General features: G+C 48.2%; 2 protein-coding genes across 3 annotated transcripts; both read left to right on the forward strand.

Moving 5' to 3' along the window:
* Positions 1 to 3,613: 3,613 nt before the first annotated feature.
* On the forward strand, positions 3,614 to 6,026 carry HOXB3 (homeobox B3; the record flags this gene model as incomplete). 2 transcript variants are annotated; one of them, XM_082010627.1, is made up of 2 exons in its annotated part: positions 3,614 to 4,049; positions 5,104 to 6,026. In XM_082010627.1, 2 exons carry the CDS (start codon positions 3,614 to 3,616, stop codon positions 5,868 to 5,870), a joined length of 1,203 nt encoding a protein of 400 aa, XP_081866753.1. In that variant the 3' UTR covers positions 5,871 to 6,026. The 2 variants fall into 2 exon arrangements, with proteins under 2 accessions (XP_081866753.1, XP_081866754.1); XM_082010628.1 differs by having other exon boundaries at positions 5,107 to 6,026.
* Positions 6,027 to 10,082: 4,056 nt separating this feature from the next.
* On the forward strand, positions 10,083 to 13,145 carry HOXB2 (homeobox B2; the record flags this gene model as incomplete). The annotated part of the gene is made up of 2 exons (XM_082010701.1): positions 10,083 to 11,390; positions 12,529 to 13,145. The coding sequence occupies exons 1-2, from the start codon at positions 10,997 to 10,999 to the stop codon at positions 13,143 to 13,145; spliced, it is 1,011 nt and encodes a 336-aa protein (XP_081866827.1). The 5' UTR covers positions 10,083 to 10,996.
* Positions 13,146 to 16,827: the final 3,682 nt, after the last annotated feature.

Raw genomic sequence — 16,827 nt, forward strand, 5'->3', positions numbered from 1 at the left:
GTTGTGTTCAGCTTTTCTTTCTTTCTTTTTTTTTTTTCCCTTCTCCTTTCCCTTCTTCCCCTTTGCTGTGGTAAAGCAGAGGCCATTGTTATCAGTGAGCAGCGCGTACCCGTCCATAGGGCAACTAGAATCTCAGGGTTTGGCCATTCAAAGCCCTCAGCTTTTCTGCACATCTTGGAAGCTGGAAAGCATCTTGATTTTTTTTTTTTTTTCCCTCTTCCCAAACGGAGACAGAGAGACAATTTGAGCTGCCGTAACCGAAAGCTCCACTGGCTGAGCCCCCTCCCCCTCTGTTTTGGCTTTTTTTTTTTATACATATATACATGTATATGCTGGATTTTTCCCCCCCTCTCTCTCGTATATTCCTTTAACGTTTTTAAAGGAAGGGGGTCATTCCTTGCTTATTGATTGCGTGGATGCTGGATGTGAAAATATATTATGTCTGCCTGTGCTTTGCTCGTCAGAGACTAAGGTAAGCCGGACTCAAATAGGCTATCACTTTGTGAATGGCGGAGTATATGTCCCAATGATTTATGACCATATGACTCCAATCTCGGTTCAAGAAGAGTTCACAAGCTTTAAGCTTCCTTCCACGCAGAGACTCTCTTGCAGCCCTCACCCAGGGCCCTTTTTTTCCCCCCTGCTTTACAACTGGGGAGTTCTGGTTGGGGTGAAGCTCGGTTGTGGGGGGAGGGAAGAGGGAAATTTTAGGAATGTGTCTCTATTTTCCAGGCATATCCACCGCAAAGGCAGTCGCTGGGATTTGAGCTCTTTCTGAGCAGCCGACCTATTGTTAAGGGCATGTTTAGAATATTTATTATTAATAATAATTTAAATTAAAAGCGGGACGATGCCTGTTTTCGCTGGCTCTGGGAAATATACCTTAGGAGGGGGCAGGGGGAGGGGAAAGGCGCTGCTCTTCTTCATAAACACAGTCAGGTTGTGAATTTAGGATTTCCAACATGGAGGGGATGGCTTTACAGGAGAAAACCTCTGCTAGATTTCTTTTCTCTTTTTCCCCCGACTGCCTGATTATTTTTTTTTCCGCCGAGTATCCTCCTCCCTGCAGCCCTTTTTCCCTCTCGCACCTTCCCCCGGTTTTGTTGGGGTTTTTAAATTTTTTTTTTTTAAATGTCTCTAAATCCTCGCACTCAAAAGTTGCAGGCAAAGAGTTTGTGGTTAAATGTTACCGCTCACAAAGTGAAACTTGGAGCGTGATGTAACAGCCAGCGCGGATCCTGCCCGGGTTTAATTGGAACAGGAGATAATCGAATATTTATTATTCTGCCTGAGATTTTTTTTTTTTAAACAATTCCTTGGAGTAAATAATTAGGATTGCGGCCGTCCTCGGCGAAGATAAATGAGCGGCATTTGTGAGGCACTGAGAGATGAGGTACAAAGCAAATCTTCTGTGGAAGCCACAAGCGAGCAAGCTTTTGGGCGAAGGGGATTGTAAATTTATTTTATGGACATTAAAAAAAAAAATCCTCACTGTTATTTTTAGCTGCTTTAGCTGAGCCTCTCTGCTCGGTTCTGGTTTGGTTTGTGTTTTGGTTTTGGTTTTGTTTTTTTTAAGAAACCTATGCCAGACAGGAAGGCCTTGGAGAAATTCCCACCTCTGCCCTCATAGATATTTTCAGCAAACCTATTCATAATAAAGGCGCTGCTGTTTGTTAATTAATTCACAGCTTCTCGGCTCGGGTAGTGGAGTCTACTTTCTAATAAGACATGTTTATCATGGGGAGGAAACCAAATGAGAATAACTCCCAGCAAGGATACCATCCTCTCTGTAGACAATAACACATCTCCGTGGAAGATACAATACAGATTTGGGAATGCATAAAGGATTTAATCAGTGTAAAAAAGCAAAGCGGTCCCTTCGTGGACACGTTGTCTGAGACTGTGTTAGAAGTATACAGAGGTTTCATATGACATGACATAAGAACACAGCAGTCAGGGAAGGGAAAAAAAGATACTATTTATTGTCGAGCTATGGCTTCTGTTAAACCCTGGTACTTAGAAATACCGCATTAGACTTTATCTCCACAGAGTTTATTTTATTTTATTTTAGAGAATGAAAGAGCCCAGATAAAATTAAATATACAATAGATACAATTAAATATACAGTGGATATCAATTTCAAAACAAAATGCACAGTGGCTCCTCGCAAACTCTGAGCTGCAGAGAGAAGTCGCTGCCTCTTTAAAATATGTTTGCTGCCTGATTGATCCTCACACATCAAATTATTTTCAGGTCAAGATAGTTTTCATATATCTACTGAAAGGTATTTCTACTCTGTCTTTATGGGAGAGACAGTTTATGTTTTGAGAAAAGAAAGAGAAAGAAAGAGATAAAGAAAAATAAAAAGGCCAGAGAGAGAAAGAAAAAAGGAAGGTTTCCTTTTGTAATTTGAGGCTTTGGACTGGGTTTTTAGACTTTTTGAGCTTGGACTGAGGGAGGGAGGAACGATGAAAAATTAAAGGGGCAGAAAGTTAGGACCAAATGGCCTAGTGACGTGTTTGTTTTTCAAGAAAAAAAAAAACAAACCCAGCAATTAAATTGTTTTTGGAATCACATCTTGCCACCGGTAGTTCCAGATTCAAGACTGATGAGTACAAAGCAGTGCAGGCAATGAAGGGGTATGTTTTCTAAATACAACCTGTGCTACCAGAGTGAGAGGGAGAGTCTAACAAACAGGCCAAAGGAAGCACATTCTTGGATTCATGCCCCTGCTTAAATCTGCTTAAAATATTTGCACTGAATTCCAAAGACTTTGTGAGTCCCTGTGTAAAGACTAAATCGAGCCAACTGTGTCAGGACACCGTTACCTGGATAAAACATATTGACTATTTGCTGTTTGCAGGTTAATTGGACAGAGGCCCTACAATAAATTTAGCAGACTTTTAATTTCTGATGATATAGCGTCTTGCTGGTTTTTATGCGTGTGAATGGCTGATTTGAATAGGTCAGGGGTAAGAAAGCAAGATCATTCCTTTCAGGCTTGTGGCTAGCAATTATCCATTCTGTATTCTCATATTTAAGTTAATGTGTGTGCTATCTGGACATAGATGTGTATACATGCACACAACACACACAGCTACATGCATACACACACACACACATTTATATGGGAGTATATGTGTATGCATGGGGGTGTGTATACATGTATATAGATGAATATAGAAATAAATAGATGTATACAGATGAAACCACATGTACTTATAGAGCACGTGTGTAGTTACATCCTGGGTGCTATTCTCTAAGGGAAAAAAAGGTGCAACCAACCAACCAGGAAAACTACCCCCCAAAATCAGCCCAACACTTTTGCACTGTAACATTTGTTGAGCCTCCTTAGGCTGCACACAGGACAAAATCTGCTCAAAGCATCTGTTCGCCCTGTTCTGCGGGACCCTATTCATGTCATGGGCCTTTCAGGCCCCAAGATGGATTCATAGGCTGGGTACTATTATTGTGTGTTTTCTCCTAACCTTTCAGGTCAGCTTCCAATAGACAGCTGGAAACGGCCTGTCACGTGGCCTTGGGGTGCCAATGTTCTGCCATAGGGGTGTCAAGACCCTGGTAGCTGGAAAAATCATTTTGGGGAGTCACAGAGATGCAGAAGACAACGTACTACGACAGCTCCACACTCTTTGGGGGTTACTCCTACGGGAGTGCCAATGGGTTTGGCTACGAAGGTCCCCAGCAGCCCTTCCAGCCAGCCTCTCACGTGGAGAACGACTACCAGAGGTCCGCCTGCTCCCTCCAGTCTCTTGGCAACGCAACCCCGCACGCAAAAAATAAAGACCTGAACGGGAGCTGCATGCGTCCAAGTTTGCCCCAGGAGCACCATCCGCCTCCCCCAGTCTCACCGCCCCCAAACCCTGCCACCAACAGCACCAGTAGCAACAGCAATAACCAGTCGGGGGCTAGTAAAACTGCCCCCAGCAAAGCCAACCTCAGCGCTAACGCCAGTCTCACCAAGCAGATTTTCCCCTGGATGAAAGAATCGAGGCAAAACTCCAAACAGAAAAACAGCTCCCCTAGCACAGGTACACTGTTCTGCTTTTCTAACCCTCCACTTTCCTAAACAGCGAGGTAACAAAGCCACCAGCCGGAGTGGTCTTGTTTGGAGGGAAAGGAGAGGATGCAGCAAGGATCTAGCAAGGATCCTGGTGCTGGGCACGATCCCAAGACTGCCAGCCGCATGCCCCGGCCAGGCTGAGTGAGCCTTGGCCCATTTTGCAGCACTGACTGCACACACTTGGTTTATTTTAAAAATACCTAGAGCACCACAGGGAAATACAACTAGGCGGTTGTACACAGCCGATGTCTGACTGTGTAGATACAGATACATGGAAACATGCACCCACTGCTCAGTCTAGCGATGCTGAAGCGGAGTGCTTGTTCTCTTCCCACCTCCCTGCCTCCAGACACAGCGGTAAACGTGGTGCTCCCTGAGTGTATGCATGCATGTATAGAGCATATGCATAAACACATGGATATTCTTGCATGCATACACACACATCTCTAACGCAATCAGGAAAAAAATCAGTATGGAAATATCACTGTTCTGACAAATACGTTCGTATAAACTTTGCGGCACACACTTCACTCTACATTAATATAATTTATCTGTTATATCTCACAAAAAGGTAGGTACAAATGCAATTTGGTGTTTAACAATGTACATGCAAATATTTGCCTTACACAAACACAAGACACACATAAGGGGGGATGTGTGCATTTGTACCTTGGCAAACAAAATGCCTCCCAACACTGACCCGTGTTAGCATTAATTGGCTTTGCAGTGACTGCCCCCCTGCCAAATATTATTTTCTCAAAATTATCTGTTGGAAATAATCGACTCCTAAATAAATGGCCCTGGAATCCTTTTCTACATGACATGATCAAATTTTCATAAACCAGGGGCAGCTTTGGAGAACAGAACTCTTAATAAATGACATGATTATGGAGTGCAGGCTAATGCAAAAGGGTGAGGGAAAGGGGGGGTCGAACTCTTGTGCCTGTTCCAGGATTTATTAAGAAATGATGCATTCAATTTCTGCATGTAAGTAATTATCTTTTATTTCATTTTGCGGCCAGCAGAAACCTGCACCGGCGAGAAAAGCCCTCCAGGCTCCTCGGCCTCCAAGAGAGCCCGCACAGCCTATACCAGCGCTCAGCTGGTGGAACTGGAGAAGGAGTTCCACTTCAACCGCTACCTGTGCAGGCCCCGCCGTGTGGAGATGGCCAACCTGCTGAACCTCAGCGAGAGGCAGATCAAGATCTGGTTCCAGAACAGGAGGATGAAGTATAAGAAAGATCAGAAGTCAAAAGGCATGGGGTCTTCCTCTGGAGGGCCTTCCCCCACCGGCAGCCCCCCCCAGCCCATGCAATCCTCCGCTGGGTTTATGAACGCCTTGCACACCATGAGCAGTAACTATGATGCCCCCTCGCCGCCTTCCTTCAATAAACCCCACCAAAATGCCTATGCCATGTCAACTAACTACCAAAACCCCATCAAAGGCTGCCCCTCCCAACAGAAATACGCCAACACGGCCCCCGAGTACGACCCCCACGTCTTACAAGGGAACGGGGTGGCCTACGGGACTCCCAGTATGCAGGGAAGCCCCGTCTATGTTGGAGGTAACTATGTGGATTCTATGCCCACCTCTGGCCCGTCCCTTTATGGCCTCAATCACCTGCCACATCACCAGGCTGCCAACATGGACTACAACGGGCCTCCGCAGATGCCCCCGAGCCAGCACCACGGACCATGCGAGACCCGCCCCACCTACACAGACCTTTCCACGCACCACGCTTCTTCTCAGGGCAGAATCCAAGAGGCGCCCAAGCTGACCCACCTGTGATAGGGAGCAGGGACAGGCTCAGGCAAAGCAGATGGGACCTTGCCATGGGGCATGGGAGAGGGGAAGAGGGCAGGATCGGCTTCAGGAACATTTGTGTTGAGCTATTTTCTTTCTTTCCTTGACAGGGCAATTTCTACCAGGTTGCTGTGCTTGCTATTCTTATTTCTGGGTTTTCTTAGGCACAATTTCCAACTATTTCAGTATTTACTGCCAAGAACAGCTCTCTCTCTGAAGAGATATACCTCCTGTGTTTCAACACAAATGCTTCTGAAATGGGTTTGGGGTAGTTTTGTGAGAATCTAGCAGATTTTTAGCAGCAACATCCTTCATTTCCAAACCAAGTACAGGTCATCACTCATCATTCTCGGACGCTGGAAAGGAGAATAGTCAGCCAGCCGTCTTTACAGTTGGTGTCTCTGCATCTATGTAAACATGCACATGTGTATACATATGCAATCAAAAGAGATTCACAAGAAAACTACCCTCCTCTCCAACTCCTTCTCAAGAGGAACCTCATGCTTTCCATTCCAGCCTTCAGAGGAAGGGCAACCTTTTCTCGCTGAGCAACTTCCCACAAGTCCCCACATAAACTGCAAATATACATACCTGCCAATGCGTGTAATTCACGCTCTTCCCCTCCGGCCCCTGCCTCCCCTCTCAAAAACAATAATAATTTTAAAAGATTAGAATAAGAGAGGTCTAAGAATTGCAAAAGGTTTGGGAAACAAGTTTTTGAAATGCCTAAAAAAACCCCATCAACAATAACAGCAGTCCAAAGAGAGGAAGAAAGAGTTGACAGGTCTGAATATTTTCCCACCTTTGCCCCTGATGACATGAAGTCTCTGTTCAACTATGCCAGAGTTTTTTGTTTTGGGGGTATTTTTCTTAGGGCTCGTTAACAGAAAAGCAATCTTAAGACTTAGAAGTCCTACGCTTCTTTCCTCCTCTTCTCTTGACCTTACGTGAAAACAGGGTATATTTGAACAAATGGAATGTCCTCCAATCGAAGCAGAAGTGAATGGATCTCTAGTATTTGCTAATGCTTTCTTGTCTGGACATCTTTGTTGCACTTAGAGTTTACATATAATGGGTATAAAAACAACTTTGAAGGACGTTCGTCCAACTCAGTCGAGATGTCCTTCAATAGGTGTGTGTTCTGGTGAACATTCATATATATTTATTGGTTATAGCCAGTTTAAAATATTTTCCTTTTTTTGTATTATTTATCCCCAATATTATGTATTTATATGAGGAAAAAAGAATCAAATTGTACTTTTTTAGTATTTACTTGTTATAAAAGGACATTGTGTTTCCTTGTCATTGTACAAGCTTATTTTAGTTATTGTAATTTAGAAAGACCAGTAGTTTTATGTTACCTTCGTACTTATGAATAATGTAATTAGTTCTACTGGAGGCATGAGAGCAGAACCCGACTGTAATTGTATAGTCCTGAATTAGAAGAACTATAGCTAATCCCTCCCTCCCACCTCACCCCTCCTCTTTGGAGACCTTTCTTTGTTCTTACAGTAGTTATTTTATTTCCTTGCTTAAGGGTTGTCTGTTGAACAATTCTTGAATAAACTTTCTGTTATCAATTTTACCTTGTCCTATCAGTCGGATTTAAGAGCAAAAATAAATAAGGTGCAAATAAAAATAGCCAAGAGAACGCAGGAAAGGGGCAACGCGAAATGTTCCAGAGTCCAGACAGCGGGATCCAGATCTGCACCCCCCTCGGCGTGAAACCCCGGGGGTTCGGGCCAAGAGCGGCGGGGCCGGCCCCGCCGCCCCCTCCGCGGCCCTGCGCGGCCCGGTCCGCGCCCGCGGCCACAAAGGGGGTCACGTGGCGCCGGGGCCAGGCTGCCATTGGTCCGCGAATGAAAACAAAGGAAAAGGATTAATCACAAAAAAAAAAAAAAAAAAAAAAAAGAAGAAGAAGAAAAAGAAAAAGGGCCCAGAGTTTCCATGCGGGGACCTTAAGAGTGGAGAGAAATTAAATAACTTATTAGAATTAATTGTTATTAAAATGCACCCACATGTGCGCACACACACACATACGTGTTCACGGACATGAACACAAAACCACACACAACCACACCCCCCTCAGACTAACACACGCATCTAAAATTGTTATTAAAAGGGGGAAAAAGCCACCGCCAAAGGTTACGTTATCAAGAGGGAGAATAAGCCTTTGCCAGCCGCAAAAGCAGATGGGATAATACCGTGAATAATTCGCTTTTTATGCTCTAAAGCCCTAAGAAAACTTATATTTAGGCAGCAAGGGCCAATAAAAGTTTTATGGTTCTGGAAAGGGGGTGAACTGCTTGTCAGGTTGGAAATGCTCCATTTCTGTGGCTGATGAAGAGGGGAAGGTCCCCTCCGGGGGAAAGGAGAGGGGGGTTTTAACTGCTGCCGGGAGAAAAGGGTGAAAAGGCTGTAAAAAGTACCGAAAAAAGGACTGGGCTGTAGAAACAGGGAGTGTGTGTGTGTATCCGTGGTTTAGACACACAGGTGTGCACAGCCAGGGACATCCATAGGTGCCTGGGTAAACCAACAGGTATAGAAAGTGTCGCGTGGAGAAAGCTTTACATGAGAAATGATCTTTCGATCTCTGATCTCTCTTAATAAATGAAGTTCCAGGTTAATAATTATAACCTTTCCACAATAATAAATAACGGTGTAACAGAGAGACAGGGCTTGTTTTTCTCCTCAGGACTGGGGTTGGGTTATGCCCGTCCATGCAGAGAAGCAATTCACCATTCGGGGATACTATAATTTAAAAGCATAAAAGCGTGCAGGCTCTGATTGTGATCGGCTCAAAGAACAAGAGCTTGGGGTTGGGCTTGGGTTTGTCGTTGGCTTTTTCCGCCCCCCACTTCTCACTGAATATATTTTCCCCAGTCTTGCATCCCAGTCGCCATGTTGCTGAGTTTTGTGTCAGGGATTCCCAGGAACTAGTTAAAATCGGAGAAAAGAAGCCAATTCCGAGGCTCAGAGTGTGACACCTCTCAGTTTCTCGATGGGCTCCCTCTCCTACAACTCCTCACACCAACGATTTAATTTGCGCCGCTGCATTAAAGAAGCAGGCCCGGGTTTGTCTCACAATTATTGCATTTCTCTATCGTTCACTAACCCTGTGAATTTATTCGTATAAGGCGATGCCTTCCCATGTGAGTAGGAAGATTTTTCTTCCCCTTGTGCCTCCGCCTGGTCCGTGGGAAAAATCCCTCTTTCCCCAAGAGGTTTTTTCTTCTTTTCTTTTTCTCCCCGCCTCCCCCCCCCCCCCCCGACTTTAGTGTTAGCAAAAGCAGCGAAAACAGTTGGAAGGGACTGGAAAGAGTTTCCTTTCGCAGCCCAAACTCTGTCGCTGTATCCCGGCTCCCCAGTGAACCGCACCGTCCCTCAAAAAAGCAGGGAGGAACCGGCAGCCTCATGACAAAGCCCGAGAGCCCCAAACCACCACTTTAATCCAAATAAGCAAGAATGATCGGAAACTCAGCTGTTAATTTTTACACCAATCCTGATCAGCCGAGATTGAGTAGATTTATGCTGATTTCGATAAGCACATTCACAGATACGAAATGTTTAGGGAAACTCTCCCTTCGATCGAGCTGCGTTTTGCAAATGCTTTCTTTATTTTCTTCATCCCTTTGCTAAACTGCGCTGCAGCCTCGGCTTCAGCTTTAGATTTATTATGTGTTTCTCAGAAATGCTTACCACCCACACAGATGCTTGAACTGACAAAAGTTTCTAGGCTTCTCCCCGCGTGAATGCAGCCTGCCAGTCCCTCTCCGCTGCAAAATGGGAGAAACGGAGCTTGAACAAACAAACTACAAACCAGCCACATCTCCATTCTGCAGCAGGAAGCTTATTTCCCACCCCCCCGCAATTTTTTTACTTTCTAAACTTCCCGAATTCAGGCCCTTGGATTAAACTTTTTGAGTCTTTCTTGGTTTAAGTAAGGCCAAATTTCTTTTTGGCTGAGCTGTCAAAAGTCTTTCGAGAAAAAGATTGATCGTTTCTCTCTTCTTTTTGGTTTGTTGGACTCGGGCACTTTAAAAGGGGCAAAAAAAAAATCTCCCTGGGAAATGACTTTTCATTTTATTTATTTATTTTGTAAACTCTGGAAATGGAGCTGTTGCGGGGGGGGAAGGGGGAAAAAAGATGGGAAGGAAGAAATTTGATTTCAAATATATCTGTGACCTTAAAACAGGTTTGGCCTTTAAGGAAAGTGTAAAGGGTCCATTAAATCTGGCTTTAGAAGCAGAAGCATTACGTTGTTCTTTAAAAGTAATTGAGCAAGGTAAAACAGGCCGGTCTAACTAGACTTGACTTTAACACTCACTTGATTTCTTAAGTGCTCATATCCAGACTCAGACCCAAACCTCCGGACCCAACCCTCCTGGCTGGCTTGAACTTTCCAAGCTCTGCAAGAGATATATATATATATATGAGATATGTGTACATATATATATCTATCTATGTAAAAGTAAAAAAAAAAAAAAAAAATGCTATGCGAATACACACCGGTACCCGCGGACTCGGTTGCCAGACCCCAGACCCCAGCTCGCCCGCGGCTTAGGCTGCGTTTCCCTTGGCTGCCGGCGGGCACCTCGGGGGGGGCAAAGCCCCTTTTCCCACGCCTGGTCTCCCCCCCGGGGCTACAAACTCTCGGGAGCTGAGCGAGGGTGTCTGCAAGCCGCCCGGCCCAGGCAGGGCAGGCAGTGGCTCCCTGCCCGCAGCCCGCCGGCCCTGCCAGCCCGCTGCCGGCCGAGGAGGGATGGCGGCGGCGGAGGGGAGGGGGCTTTTTCTGGGGATCTTCTCTAGGTTTTTTTTTTTTTTTTAATCAATTAAAGAAAATAATGCTTTCTGTTTGCCACCAGGCCCCGCCTGCCATTGGCCAGGGCTGGCCACGTGACCAGGAATTGGCTGCAATTTCGCCTCAGTCTCGAGTTTAATAGAGCAAGGTCCCCATACGCCTGTATTATCAGCAATATAACAATTATAAAAAGCCCGAGAACCATCATCATCACTGCCATAAAAACTGAGGCCCTCAGATTTCTTTCCCTCTCCCCCTCCTCCTCCCTCTCCCCCCTCCCGCTTTTTAAACCCTGGGCCCTGGAAAAGCCATGAATTTTGAATTTGAGAGGGAGATCGGGTTTATAAATAGCCAGCCTTCGCTCGCAGAGTGCCTGACGTCTCTTCCCGCTGTCCTGGAGACATTTCAAACTTCATCAATCAAGGACTCGACATTAATTCCTCCTCCTTTTGAGCAAACCGTCCTCAGCCTCAATCCTTGTTCCAGCAGCCAGGCGAGACCGAGGAGCCAAAAAAGAGCATCTCATGGCCTGCTCCAGCTCCAGCCCCGGGCTCCGGTGCAGCCCGGCCCCTTGGCAGCGGAATTCCCCTGGATGAAGGAGAAGAAATCGGCCAAGAAAGCTACCCAGGCTCCATCCTCTTCTTCCTCCTCTTCCCCCCCATCATCTTCCTCGGTGCCGGTCCCTGCCGCAGGATCTCCTGCAGGTTCGTATAATGAGGGGGTGAAGGGGTGTTTGCTTCAAAAAAAAATCGGAGAGGATCCGGATAAGAAACAATGCCCCCTCCAGCAGCCCTACCCTAGCCCCCCGCCAACAGACTTGGCCCCGCACCTCCCCCGAATTCATGTCACGCAATAAAATACACCGCAGCAACGCACAGAGCCGGGAGGGGGGGTGTTCTGCCTGCCCCCCCGCAAATAAAAGAGCAAATTGCTGTAATTTCTGCGAAAGCAAAGAGGGAGAAGGAGGCTGGGGAACCGGGCTCTTTATTAGCTCCAGCGGGGGGACCTGGCAGCTGAGCCACAGCTCTGTTTGCGTGACTTTCCCTCCCGGCCCTGGATTATTTTTTTTTTTACAGCCTACAGGGGAAAAAAAAAAACAAAACCACACCACCCAAAAACCCAAAACCGAAAGAAGAGCGGAGGGTGGTGGTGGGGGAGAAAGACGGGTGGGTAACGCAGGGGCTGCTACCAGCAGGATAGGGAGGCGGAAAAGCGAGAGCAGGATTCTCGGCGCCCAGCAAGGCTGGGGAGAGCCAGCTCCCCATTGCAAAATAAAAGAAATACATCCCCAGATCCCCTCCCAGTCCCCCAGTAAAGCCATCGCCTCTCTCCAGGCGTCCCTTGGCCGGGGAGCTCAGCAGCCATGGCCAGGGACGCTCCTTCCCCCGGGACAAAACGTTGAAGGCACAATTCAGCGTTTCAGTATTTTAATAGCACGGTGCAGGTAACTGTTCGGGCAGGGGAAGGGCGGACACCGAGCTCATTGGCCAGATAACACAGGAATAATGAAATCAAAGCGCCGCAGCGTCCGTCCCCACATTACTGGCAAAAGGGGGGAAAAAAGAGAGAAGAAAGGTCTCTGAAGGGAGAGGCCAGGGAGCAAAATCCTTTCTCCTCCTTGGGACAAGGGGATCCGAGAGTGATTTCCAACCCTCTTTCACAGTGGCAAGAGTTTAATCAAGCATTTATTTTCTCCCGTAGCGGCTCCACACACACTCATGCTGGTTAGTGAGGGGCACGGCTCTGCCCTGCCCGCAACAGGGAGGGGACGGATCCGGACCCGGACCCTCCACTTGCCCCCGCTCCCTCTCTTTGCAACGTGGGGTTTTCTATGTGTTTAAGACTCCCAGGGGCTGGCAGACACCAGCGGCTCCAGGAGGCTCCGGACCGCGTACACCAACACGCAGCTGCTGGAACTGGAGAAGGAATTTCACTTCAACAAATACCTCTGCAGGCCCCGGCGGGTGGAGATCGCGGCTCTGCTCGACCTCACCGAGAGACAAGTCAAGGTCTGGTTCCAGAACCGCCGGATGAAGCACAAGAGGCAAACCCAGTACAAGGAAACCCCCGATGGGGATCTCGCTTACCCCAGCCCGGACGAGGGTAGCGACCCGGCGGAGGAGGCCGAGGAGAGCCCGGCTCTCGGCCCGGCTCCGGAGCCCGGCGGGTCGCTCAGAGGCGAGGGGCCGGGGAGCCCGCGGGCCGCGGCGGCCGGGGCAGGGCGGGCGGCCGCGGAGGGGCCCAGCGCGGCGGCCCGCGGCTGCCCCGGGGGCCGGGCCTCGCCTGCGCTGCCGGAGCTGAGCGTTTTCCCGGCAGAGCCCTGCCCGCAGCTCCCGGAGGGGCTTTCCCCTGGGCTCCAGGGCTCCCTGGAGAGCCCTCTCCACTTCTCTGAGGAAGACCTGGACTTTTTTACCAGCGCGCTTTGTGCTATAGATTGGCAACATTTAAATTTCCAGTAGCGACCCCCCTCTCCCGCCCGCCTCGCCGATCCTGCTCCACTGCCAGCCCCCCAGTCTCCTGCAGGGGGGGGGCACCCCCGAAATTAACCCCAAGCCATTTCTCATTTGGTCACTCCATCCCGCCCCCAAATACTTTCTTTTAAAGCTCCTCACACGCTGGGATCCGAATCACCCTCCCAATATTTATTCTAGAAGGCTCACATGAAAGAACAGCCCGATTTTTTGCTAAATGCAGGTATTTAATTATAGTTTTATTTTTTTGCTTATTTATTTTAAAGAAAGCACCCGGTAGTTCTCAAGCACATCAGAGATGTCAGACCCCAAGAGAAAACATGTGTAAATCCTTCAAGCGACTTTCTCAGGAATCAGAACGAGACTTTTAGATTTCTTAATAAAATGAAATAAAATAAAACAAAAAAAAGAGGATTTTTCCTTCCTCTTTTTAAGTTTTAGATGTAGACTATTTATTCAAATCCTTTAATAGTAAATGGCAAATTATTTATTGTACATTATTTTCATAGAGTAAATAAATGTCTTTATAAAACCAAGAAACGTGTGCTGCCACATATTTCATTCAGAAGTGTGCTATTTTTTTCCCCTAAATCATTCGCCTTCCTCTTTCCTGCTTTGCAGTAATGATGTCCTAATCTCCCCGTGTGCATTGAGAGAGGAGACAAAAGGAATTGCTCCCAACTAACATTTCAAGAGGCTTCGGGAGTCAGAAATATTTGTTGTATTCAGTTCCGTCTGCATTTTCCTTGGGCTTGGTTTTTATGTTTTTTTATTTTAGTAAATCAAAGCAGGACTTTTGCTTCTAATTTTAACACTTGCAGTTATGTTTTTGTAACTGAAAATTCTTCTCGTAAAGAAATCGCCGGATAAAGGGATGCAGAGCCATACAAAGGCACCGCTCCGCGGAGCCCCCGCACATTCCGCGGCCCGCGCTGGGGGCGGCGGGGCCGCGCAGCTCCCCGCCGCGATTCCCCCCCTTCTTCCACAGCCCGGCCTGGCAAGGCGAGCGCTGCTTCTCGCCTTCAGCCCACTCCTCCTTCCCTCATCTCTTGCAGCAGAAAATAAGGACGTGCCACAGCGCAATTGTTGGTGTTTTAAACGTCCCGGACTATGAAATAACAAAAACGGAAAGGGACGATTTTGAGTAAATGCAAAAAATCCACCGTGGTGCGTGCCGGCATACAAACAAATAAATGCTATAGAGGAAAGAGGGGTAAGAGATTAGCCTGAAAGAGGCCTTTCTTTTTTCCTCGCCTCTTTTTTAGCAGCACAGACCAGAACCCCCCCCGGCCTTATAAATCTGTGATCTCCTTCCACGGCAATTTGTGCTGCCCTGTCCCGGCTCGCGGGTCCCTTTGCGAAAGCTTTCTCGCAACCTGTAATTTTAAACACAAAACTCATATATCAAGGAAGGAGGGTGAGGCAGAGAGGGTGGGGAGGCTTATGAATGAAAAGGGGTCAGCACAGAAATCAATCGCGGTGACACCCAAAATAAATCATATTACGTCTTTGCTAAGTCATTGGTGTTTCCTCAGACACGGCAGAAATTCGGGAGGCGTTCAAGCGGGGTTTGTGCGAAAGCAGAGCGGAAAGGCGAGCTCGGCGGGGGCGGCGTGGGGCAGGGGGCGAGCGGCCAGGGGCGACGGGGGGAATACCCGCGGAGGCGTCCTTAAAATGGCGCAGGGAGCCGCGGAGAGGAGCGGGGCAGCCATGACGAACGGCCTTGCCACCAGCCCCCTTCTTTAGGGTCAGGAGAGGCGGAAGGCGCAGCCCGGGCCGGCCGCCCGGCTCCTGCGGCTCGGGGGCCGCCGCGGGGAGCCAGACGCGCCCAGGGGGGCCCCTGGCTCCGGGGGGTCTCCCCGAGTGCTGCGGTCTCCCCCTGCAGGGCTGGGCCGTTGTCTGGTGTGCTCGGTGCCTGGGGTTTGCCTGGGTGCTTTCATCCCCGCCCGGAGTCCCCGGGGAAAGCGAGGAGTGCGGAAAACTTCGGCATGCTTTTTTTCGGGTTAAGAGCATCAGAGCCAGGCTTGCTTTCTACTTCGGGCTGTAAAAAAGAAATAAAATGAAATAAAGAAAGCCCTCGGCAGATGTTTTCGAAATTGCTGTTCGAAGATCTGGATTATCTCTTCCTGCTGTAACAAAGGGGCAGTTGATTTTACGGCTACGTTTTTATACCTTTTTATTCTTAATAATATTGCCAGCTTCTTTCCCTACCAAACGAGCAGACGTTTCAAACCTGCTAGCATTTCACTCCGGGAAGAAGTAGGTTTATATTGAAAATCGAAGGAGATTGCAATTAAAATATGCAAGTAAACATTACTTAACACCTTCCCATAAATAAAAGGAAGCATCTAGCGCATACTTTGCACCGCCTTGCAGACGAGTTGCCTTCGCATCCTCGCCTGGGAGTCACCCCCCCCCGCGCTGCCTTCGCTCCCCGGTCCCTCCCCGCTCTGAAAGTCCCAGGGCCGTGCGGGGGGAAAGAACGCGCAGGCACAGCCCAAGTACCACAGAAGGCTATTCATTATCTTTAAGTTTATTTAATATCTCCAGCTTCTGGAACATGCTCGGCGGCAGCGTTGGCACTGCCAGACGTTGTCTATCAAAGCGCCATTTGTTCCAGTGCTTTACATATTTCCCCTCCCGCCTCCTCCCCCTCGCAATCCTGAATACAGGCTTGTTGGGGACGGCAGGAGAGGGGAATCAGACGATCGGGGCCAAGAGCCCCGACCGCTGCCGGGCAGCCCCGGGTCCGGGCGGCAGCGCGGGGCTCGCAGCGGCGGGGGCCACTCGGCCCTGCCCGGTCCCGAGGCCACTCGGTCCTGCCCCGTCCCCAGGGCCGCTTGGTCCTGCCCGGTCCCGGGGCCGGTCCGCGCCGTTCTGGTTGCCCTTTGCCCCTCCAGAGAAGCAAGATTCTTATTCAGCTCAAAAGTAGGTGCACCCAGTTCTATCTCTCCGTAAATCGATTTTGCAGCGGATTTCCACAAACACACACGCCCTTTCCGTGGGGAAGGGAGGAGGGGAAGAGAGAAGCCGTCCTCTGCGGGGTCCCCCCTTGCATGGGGCCGCGGTGGGGTGGGACGGGGGCGGGGAAGGGGTTTCCACGAACCCCCCAACGTAAACCCTGACACCTTATCAATACAAATCTCTAACAAGGGCCCTTCTGCAGATCATAATGACTTCTCAAAGTTGCTGCAGGTCTAGAAAGCATGCCAGTCACAGCCACAGATCAATTCTACACCCACGGAAAGTGACTTAATAAATGGAACCTCGCCAGTTATTATCCTTGCTAACAGCAGGCCCCTTCTTATTTGTCCTAATTAGCAAGACTGAAATGTCGGAGGAAAGAAGGGGAATATTCAATAAAATCTAAGTTATTGAATGACTGTAAGATTTCGCCATTAGTTCAGCCATTCTTTACCTTCTTCAAAATGTCAAACAAATGGGGAATGCATATTTGCAACCCTGCCCTTCTGTTCTCTGCAACTGGAGGGCATATATTAAGCATATTAAGCGTATTCAGCTCTTGATCGTTGTCAAAACACTGCAATTGCCTCACGATTATTAACCTAGAAATATGCAAATTAGATACGCTCGCACGTGGTGTAGGGATGCTAAAGTAATATTTATCTTGTGCTGATCTAGTCTGGGGAGGTGTTTGCTAAAGAGCTAC

This window comes from Phaethon aethereus (genome assembly GCF_964289735.1).
Source record: "Phaethon aethereus genome assembly, chromosome: 25".
Taxonomy (NCBI): Eukaryota; Metazoa; Chordata; class Aves; order Phaethontiformes; family Phaethontidae; genus Phaethon; species Phaethon aethereus.